Source organism: Astatotilapia calliptera, chromosome 22 (assembly GCF_900246225.1).
Source record: "Astatotilapia calliptera chromosome 22, fAstCal1.2, whole genome shotgun sequence".
NCBI classification, from domain to species: Eukaryota; Metazoa; Chordata; class Actinopteri; order Cichliformes; family Cichlidae; genus Astatotilapia; species Astatotilapia calliptera.
In genome coordinates this window covers 26,123,311-26,133,068 of record NC_039322.1, presented here as the reverse complement: position 1 = coordinate 26,133,068, position 9,758 = coordinate 26,123,311, and the positions used below count along the sequence as shown (strand labels likewise).

The 9,758-nt window shown below is 37.0% G+C and overlaps 1 protein-coding gene across 1 annotated transcript in view; it reads right to left on the bottom strand.

Annotated features, from left to right (window-relative positions):
• Positions 1-6,805: 6,805 nt before the first annotated feature.
• Positions 6,806-9,758, bottom strand: part of LOC113015411 (uncharacterized) — a 43,099-nt gene continuing 40,146 nt past the window's right edge. The window contains exon 25 of the mRNA XM_026157448.1: positions 6,806-7,088. Within this exon, the coding sequence (XP_026013233.1) occupies positions 6,962-7,088 (127 nt within the window). The 3' untranslated portion in view covers positions 6,806-6,961. The remainder of the gene's footprint in view (positions 7,089-9,758) is intronic.

Here is a 9,758-nt window from a genome sequence, read left to right as displayed (position 1 = left end):
GGAGCAATACACTGTTACTGATAGCTAAAACAGCCAATAAATGGAAGGCGCTGTTTTAGGGCGGGACTCGGGCTTATTTGAAGAATAAGAATATTCTAGAGAAGAGAACGGAGCCATGATTGAAACTTTAAATTTATGCAGTTGAATGCTAATCGTCATGTTCATTCAACATATTGGATTAAAATAATAATAAAATCTAGCCTGCTGCCGTGTTATAGCGGATAGATAGAAATAATAGGTGCAATTTGCTGGAAAATGGAGGTTTAAGCAGGTACTTCTCCTCCTCCTTGTTCTTCTTTTTTTAAAAACAATCACAGACATAAACAAGTATGAAATATCCCATAAAAAAGCAAGATGAAAATATAAAAAGTCAAATTTCCAACCTTAGTTGTTAAGACAAGAAGTTACACTGTGATTTTGGTTATACAACCTGCTCTATGATAAAGAACCACCTACATCACTAACATTCCATAAACGCTATTATTTTTCTGGACAGTGTAGTTAATAATCCAGCCATCCATACACCCATTTACTTTCTTCCACTTATTCTTGGCTGGGTCATGAGGGCAAAAGCCTGAGCAGAGAAGCCCAGATTTCCCTCTCCGGGGCCACCCCCTCCACCTTATCCAGGGGCATTCCCAGGCGAGCTGAAAACAAACAAACAAACTCTCTAGTGTGTCTTGGGCAGAGATGGGCAGTTACTGTAATCAGATTACTTTTTTCAAGTAACGAGTAGGGTAAGGGATTACTATTGCAAAAACGGTAATTAGATTACCGTTACTTTCCCGTAGGAACACTGCGTTACTGCGTTACTAAAACCATGATTTTTTTGCGAGAATGTCTCATGACAGTGACCTGCAACAACAGCTGTGTGCAGATCAACAATGGATAATATATCGATTGTGGGAGAGAGTATGAGCGTGCAGCGTTTAAAGCGTGGAAGTACTGACCTTACTTTAAGTTTGATTCCATAAAAAGTGACAAAAACATTAGCGTTCGTTGTGCGTGGGAAGAAAACTTATTTTTACAGCGAAAAAAAACCCTAAACTTCCAAGCAAGCACCGAGTAGCTAGAGGTAATGGGAAATTCACAGAGAAACTCGCGGATTCTTCCACTGACCGCTGCGGCACACCTGCACCAGGGTAAACCTCCGCCTACCCAACTCCTGCTTTACAGGTGAAAATAGAGCAAAAGGACCACTAGACCAAAGGACTTTATTTATTTTCTGCTGTGTTTTACTTGCATCTATTTGAAAGAGTGAGTGTAAACACAAAAAATATTTTATTTTATGTGCTGGAATGTGCAGAAAATAGGTTTAAATATTAAACAAATTTCTTCCAGTCAGAGAATGTAGCATATAATAAATTTTTTGCTTGATGCATAAAGTTAAAAGATTAAAACTGATAAAACAAGTTTTAAAAAGAGACTTTTCCATTTGATTACATTTTGAATGATGGATTATGCAGAAAAAGTAGAATTGGGCTGAAAGATCTATCACTTTATCACCTATTCAGGTTGTAAATCGTGTTTTTAAAAAGTAACTAAGTAACTAATTACTGTTGAAAATAAGTAAACAGTAAAGTAATGGGATTACTTTTTTTTGAGAAATAATCAGTATTTAGTTACTAATTACTTTTTTCAAGTAACTTGACCAACACTGCCTGTAACACCCCGGCACAGTCACCCTAGGCACAGTGGAGTAGCAGATCTACTGTGAAACCTGCTTGACTAACTGAACTCCTTATCTTGATGCATGCTCAATAATCCAGGTAAGTAAATCCCAAAAGGTTGACTCTGTTCATCTGGACGTGGCATTTTCAGTGGGAGAAATGTTTCGTCACTCATCCAAGTGACTTCTTCAGTCTCAGCTGACTGCAGGTTTCCCCAATCTGCATAATGACTGAAACTTGCACCACTGCATCAACAATGGGCTGGGAGGTCAGTTCCTTCATCATTAAGATGCAAAATCTCATGATCATTGATCAACAACTACTGACCAAAGCCCACTGATCAAAGACCTTGAGTACCATTCTTTCCATTATTGCCATGATTTATACATTTCTTCTGGCGAAGCGGATGGCACAAGATGGGAGGCCATTTACGTAAAAAAGGGAAAGACCATCTCTGAAGTATAGGAGGGGGCCTAAGGGTACATCTTTTGCCATCTTACAATGCTGTGATTGGAGCCATTCCCCAACTATCTGTGAATGGTACTCATGGTCTTTGATCAATGTGTTTTGATCATTTGTTATTGATGCTTGGGCAGCATTAGGACTTAAAGAAACCTGAAGTGATACCGCTTTGTGGTCTGTAAGTGACTGTTATATTATATTGACTATTATATTATTCTTATCTAAGCAATCAGGGACTAACCAGAAATCAACACAGGACTTAGAAGAGCTGGATTTATCATTCCATGTATACAGTTTGGCTTTAGGGGTTTTAACTCTCCAAATGTCTATTAAATGAATTTTTTGCATAAATGTATTTATGTAACAAGAGAGTTATTTGAGCTAGGTGTCCATCTGTATAAGGATCTGGAGCAATATTAAAGTCACCTCCCACTAATAACAGAAGATTAGTTTATCTGGATAACCAGAACAAAAAACATGTTTCAAGGGCATCCAACAAAAAGTCATCTTCTGACTTAGAGTTAAAACCATATAGATTGGCAAGAAAAAAGAATTTACCACTAATGTTGATTGATAATTGCTAACACATAATGCCCTCCTGGGTCTACTTCAGAGTGTATAACATTCCCATTAAATTTGTTTTTAAGAGTAATAACTCCTGCCCATCTTTCTGATCCCTGTGAGAACCATAGGTCTTTGCCCCACTGCATTTTCCAAAAAGCAGTATTATTTTTAACGGAGCGTGGTTGTTGAAAAAACAATAAAGGCAGTATTCTGTTGATTTGCAAAGAAAAATGAAGCTTTACGCTTAACAAACCCATGACATTGAGAGTAAAAAGTGATATAGACAAGTAACCATTACACAAAATAATGAACAGCTTACTTCCCTTAGTGAACATAGAGATTACTTTAGAACATAGTACTGTAGAGATGACAGTGGACTTCAGGAGACATCCTCAACACTGCTCCCACACACCATATCAGACAGCCCGTTGTCTACTGTGGAGATCTTTAAGTTCCTGGGTACCACCATATCCCAGGACCGGAAGTGGGAGACCAACATCTCCTTCATCCTCAAAAAGACCCAGCGGAGGATGTACTTCCTGCGACAACTGGGAAAATACAGTTTTCCACAGGAGCTGCAGATCCAGTTCTACACTGCAGTCATTGAGTCTGTCCTGTGCAGTCTGTTATGGAGCAGTCACTAGTGATGGGATTTCCGACTCTTTTTAGAGAACCGGCTCTTTTGGCTTGCCTCACTAAAAAGAGCCGGCTCTTTCGGCTCCGAACCGGCTCTTCAGGTTGTTTTGTTGCTTTAATTAATTTATTATTAACAATAATATAAAATTATGCACAAAAGGAATTACTAATGTAAAAAATGGGGTTTTATTTATATATGTTTATATATAAATATTTACGGTGGCCCCTAGAGACAAAGCACATACAAACTCCAAAACACAGCTACCTAGATCACTTAAATTACACAATTTACTTTTGATAGAAGTAACTAGTAATGTAACTAAGTTACTAATTTAAAGTAACTTACCCAACACTGTAAAACATATAGTTAGGGCTGGATCAGGTGACCCTGAGTCCTCCCTTACTTCAATCTGTTTGTAACCCAGGTCTCCCAGCAGGCTTAATACAATCCTGTTTCTGAAGTTTACGGGCTATGGGTGGAATATATGACATATATGCTTCAGCATATATGTCACTGACGAAAATTCACTGGACCAGCAGCAAAAGAATGCATTTCAGTGAGCACTTAATGACCTCAGTTGCTTTGACACAAAGGCATCTGCTGTTATGCTTACACCTCTGATTAAGTCTCATAAGTGTCAGATTTGTTTTCATATATAGATATAAAAATATCAATATTTACTGATAAATGATCATAATTTTAATATTTCTGACTGTGTGAGTCAAAATTGAATTGAATTGAATCGGATCGAATCAGGACCTTGTGAATCGGAACTGAATCGGCTATAGAAATCAGTGATGATACCCAGTCCTACTAGTTCTGTGGACTTTACAGCTTTGTTTGTGCTCTGACTTTCATCTAAGCGTCCTTAGATCTTCACTTTGCAGTTATTTATTTGTAAAAAATGTTTGGAATCATGTATGATTTTCGTTCCACTTCTCACGTGTACACCACTTTGTGTTGGTCTTTCACGTGGAATTCCAATAAAATTGATTCATGTTTGTGGCTGTAATGTGACAAAATGTGGGAAAGTTCAAGGGGGCCGAATACTTTTGCAAGCCACTGTACCAACTAGATTTTTAAATCTTAATATAAAATGAGTAACAGTAGGGTGGACATTAGGTAAGGCTGCACTTTTTGCTGCGATCTCGTATAGAAAACTGTTCTTTGCGTATATAAAACAGGTCCGCGGCTCTGAACCATAGAAAAGGGACCGCTGGCTAATACATTGGTTCCATGTCGGGCTCGTAGCTGAAAACTAGCTTTACTTTGTTTTTCTGGGTCAACTTTGCTAGCAAGAGACAGAGAGAAGCGTTGAAAGGCTGCTACAACGGAACTTATTGCTTCAGAGGAAAACATGAACACAGTGTACAGTCGAGTCTTAATAGCTTACTTACAACTGGGCTCGTCAGGCACTCTTTTTGGCAACACTCTGCCTATTAAATCATTTTTTGAACAGTAATTTTAAAAAACATTTCCTCACGTCATTATGAGACGCGAGATTGAGACACAGGCATTTGATCCTCTTAATGCGTGTTTTGTTTGGGTTTCTACCAGCATGGAATTACCAAAAATAGAGAGGGCATAGCCTAAAATAGGAAACAGGAAAAGACCGCCGTGTAATCCCTATATTTCAACAAAGTAACTATTCTGAATACCACTTTTTTAAATGGTAACTGTAATGGAATACAGTTACTCATATTTTGTATTTTAAATACGTAACGCCGGTACATGTATTCCGTTACTCCCCAACACTGCATACTGCCATATTTTAAACACAATACTATGGCTATTTTACTTTCGCCTTAAATTTCTGTGATGACCTTTTCTGTCACTAAATATAGAACTGTGTGATGTGACAGAACTCTGCTGTTACTCTGAAGATATTTTTTTTTCTCTGTATGGTATCAGTATAGTTTTTGATCCAAGGGGCAAATATCTCTGTAAAAACTGTTGGATATGTTGTGATATATATTAATAATAGGTGACAATATAGCATAGAGTATAGAGTATGCAGGTTCTACTGTGGTTCTCAAGTGGGAATTACAGAATACTGATAAATTATGCCTTCTATCAAATGTTATTTAGTGCTACTTTCTTAACTCAACTACACACACAATTACAGATTCTTGATAGCAAACCATTTGTTGTGTTTTTTTTTTTGCCTGTCCCGTTTGGCTCTTTTGCCATCAGAATTATTGTCTAAAGGCGAAGAAAGATGCCCAACGGATTTACTTTACCAAATGGACCATCCCGGCCTTGCCGTAGTGGTCTATTTGATTCACCTTTTATCCATCCATCCATCCATTCGCTTCCGCTTATCCTTTTCAGGGTCGCGGGGGGCGCTGGAGCCTATCCCAGCTCACTTGTTAAATACGGGACAGACTTGACTGGGGAAAAGAAAGTGGAGAAAGAAAGGGAAAGAAAAAGAGCGGGGAAGAAGGACGGGGATAAAGGGCAAAAAACAAAAACCAACAAAATAAGCAGACAAAAAAATACATATATCAATCACCTGTTGAGAAAGAAAAAAGAGAAAACAAGCAGAAAAAAAAAGAGAGCAACATAATAAACAACATCACGATGATCTATGGGAATATAACAGTAAATACTAAATATTAAACATTGTGCAGCACGTAAGATTGTGTTTTTATTCTCATACACATGGAAATCAATTTATTGTAGCTCATATGCTCATACACAACTTGTATACATAAAGAAAAAGGAATGTATAACTAACAACCAAATTGGATAATGTTCATGTTTTTTAAAGCTCCCTCACAGGCCAAATACAATGTAATGAGACTATATCAGTAATTACCCTCTTTTAAAATACAAAATCTAGGAATACTTTCATACCACACCCTAAGAAAAACACAAAACAGAAACATTCATAAACTCTTTTACACTTGTGACCTTCAAAAAGATAATTGTAAATAATTATTTTCAAAACCAACATTTTTCAATTCTGATTTCAATTTTGGTTAGCCCTGGTTATCTTTTTTTAAATGTTCATTTTTTAAAACTTAGTTTTTTCATTTTTTTTCTGTATTGGCATTTCAAATAACTCTAAAATCACATGTGGAAAAACTACTTTTGGCAGATTCTGGGAGTGACCTTGATTTTACTTTTAACATTAAATGTATTTAAAAGTCTAGTCATGAATAGGCACCTTTTTGGTGTACATAGACAGTATACAATAAAACTGAATACAGCAATGGTCAATGTCACTAAAATGTTAAATGGTTACAGATCTTGCCATTTTATTACAATTTCATTCATTCTGAAGCCATTTCATTCAAAAAATTAAACGATAATGTGAAGTCCATATGTAAGAACCAGCTTCAACAAAAGTGTGTGCAGCTGTATCTTCATTCTTATTCACTCAGCGCCAGAGAGGAAATATTTGTGATTATATAGATTCCTATTAAATTGAATAATTCATTTTTTTAATAATTCTTGAAAATAAAGTTTAAGACTACGTTTGAATTTTTCAACATAAAAACATACAAATGTGATTATACAATATTATCATGTTAAAAATCTGCAGCAGATAAAATAACTCAGTACTGACTCACTGACATACTCTATTACATGAAGAACTGATGTACATAAGAAAACACTGGAATTCCTAAACCCTGGTTTCTAGAATTTGACCAGAGCGGAATTTTTTCACCATTCTCTTCATGTCCTCCTCTGGACGTAGATCAGTTCTTCTTAGAATAGTCTTTGGTTCAGCAAATGGATCATATCTGGACCTGTAAAAAAGAATTTGGTCACTGGAAATATTCAACATAGCAGCTCATAAAGACCTTGATGATTGCCTCCTTTTATCTTTGTAAGGAGAATTTTAACCAAACACGTTGAGAGTATAACAAGCATTATGGGCCAAACAAAACAAAAAGATCACATTGGAGAATACATACTTGCATATGGAACAGGTAGCTGCTTTAGAAAGTATTATCCTCACACAAATAGTATGTCCAAATAAGATTTCTGGACGTTCTGGTGACAGTGTGAGTATAGTCATACTCTCATCACATACTTTATAACCTTGTAAGTTACAAACCCTATGTAATAACTTCAAATGGCATATTTAAAGCTCATAGACACCATACCTTATGGTACTTTAACATTAAACCAGGGTTCACAAAGTGCTGTATATATACAAATAAACAAACAAAAAAATAAAATAAATTAAAACATATTAAAACAAATTGAGTCAACCCCTTAAGAGTGCCAAACGCTTCAGCAAATAAATATCACACAGACACACAGACAGACACACACACGACTTTATGTGGAGTTTGGTCTTTGGTTTTCAATTTATTTTTTTCATTAAATGTTCATTTTGCCATTAAGATATTAAAAAAAATAAAACTTTAAAAAGGATTCTAAAATGTACAGGCAGTTAGTAAAGTGACTTATTTGACTTCACAGTTGAATAAGTTTATCCATAGATTATCAGAGCTGAAACTGAGAAAGGTTTATATGTTTGCACTGGTAGAATACTATGTATTTTGTTAGCAGTCTTGTGGTGATGAATATACTTTATTTACACTGGATGCTCCTACCAAGCAGTCTAATCATAGTTTTTGTGGTCTGCACTATCACAATGTGTAGGATCTAAGATAGTGAACATCAGGCTGCTGCATTGATTATGGTGTCATATGCTACATCATATAACACGGTAGAAGTACAGAGTATAATAATATATCTTTTTCAAAACAGCAAATTCACTTGACATCCCAAACTATCACTTTGTTTTTATTGTAATTTTTGTATTTTTATAAAGTAATATGAGAGGGTAAATGTATGGATACAACTACTTAAAATTGCTGCCTCATTCCTGACAGGACCATGACAGATACCTGGTGGATTCCTGACCAACTGCCAGCTGATCCATGACTGTAATGATATCCTCCGCCTGTGACGTGCACAGTGTGAACAGGAACATTAATGCCCCATTAATGAAAAGCTGCATTTATATATATATATATATATATATATATATATATATATATATATATATATATATATTAAAAAAAAGGTAATTTCTTGTGCATCCATCGGGGGTTGTAGTGCTAATGAAAGTTCATTCACTTACAGCTTTCTACACATACCTCAATGCATGTTTTTGCATTGATCAGGGGTTCTATAAATAAAATGACAGATGCTGTGCACACTGCACCAGCAAAATTTAGCAGAAAACAAAATGTGATGCTTGCATTCTACGGTTATTGCTGAATAATGTTTCTGAACATGAAAGCAAGGCACTGCAATGTTTTTTGTAATTCAAAAATTAAAAATGGAAATTTAAACGCAAATTGATTATTGGTTGGACCTGTTAGAGAAGAGTGTATTTTAGATGTTATACAAAACGGCAAGTAAGACAGAGAGCACCATGATCGCAACAACAATGTATATGGTTATACATTCTGCCTTAATGAAATATGTGAGAAATATGGAAGAAATATGGTGGACTCCATTCTAAATTTTTAGATCTCAGTGAAACGCTACTGTACTGTAGGAGAGGGAAGCACAGCTTTGGTACTGCTCTTGCATCTACTCTGTATTGTATGCATTTGCTTTACAAATAAATGAACAGTCATAGCTAGAATGATCAGAGTCACGCATAGATATCTCGGCAGTACTCGAAGCACAAAGTTTCCCCAGGCTAATATTTGTACATCACATTTGTGTGACTACTATTATAAAATTTTGCTGTGAAATATGGAGGGCAAGGAGTGCCAAAATGACTGAATTAAATATGCCATTAAATAATTCATTAAATACATCAATAATTAATTAAAATTTGAAATAAACAAATATTTTACTAAACATGTGAATGATTAAATATAGATTAAATTAATGAAATGTGTCATTAATTAAAATGTGAAATTCCATCTTCATCCGCTTTATCCGAGGCCGGGTCGCGGGGGCAGCAGCCTAAGCAAAGAGGCCCAGACCTCCCTCTCCCCAGCCACCTCCTCCAGCTTATCCGGGGGAATACCAAGGCGTTCCCAGGCCAGCCGAGAGATATAATCTCTCCAGCGTGTCCTGGGTCTGCCCCGGGGCCTCCTCCCGGTGGGACATGCCTGGAACACCTCACCCAGGAGGCGCCCAGGGGGCATCCTTGTCAGATGCCCGAACCACCTCAGCTGGCTCCTTTCGATGTGGAGCAGCAGCTGCTCTACTCTGAGCCCCTCCCGGATGGCCGAACTTCTCACCCTATCTCTAAGGGAGAGGCCAGCCACCCTTCGGAGGAAGCTCATTTCTGCCGCTTGTATCCGCGATCTCGTTCTTTCGGTCACTACCCACAGCTCGTGGCCATAGGTGAGGGTAGGGACGTAGATCGACCGGTAAATTGAGAGCTTTGCTTTTACACTCAGCTCCCTCTTCACCACGACGGACCGGTGCAGCGTCCG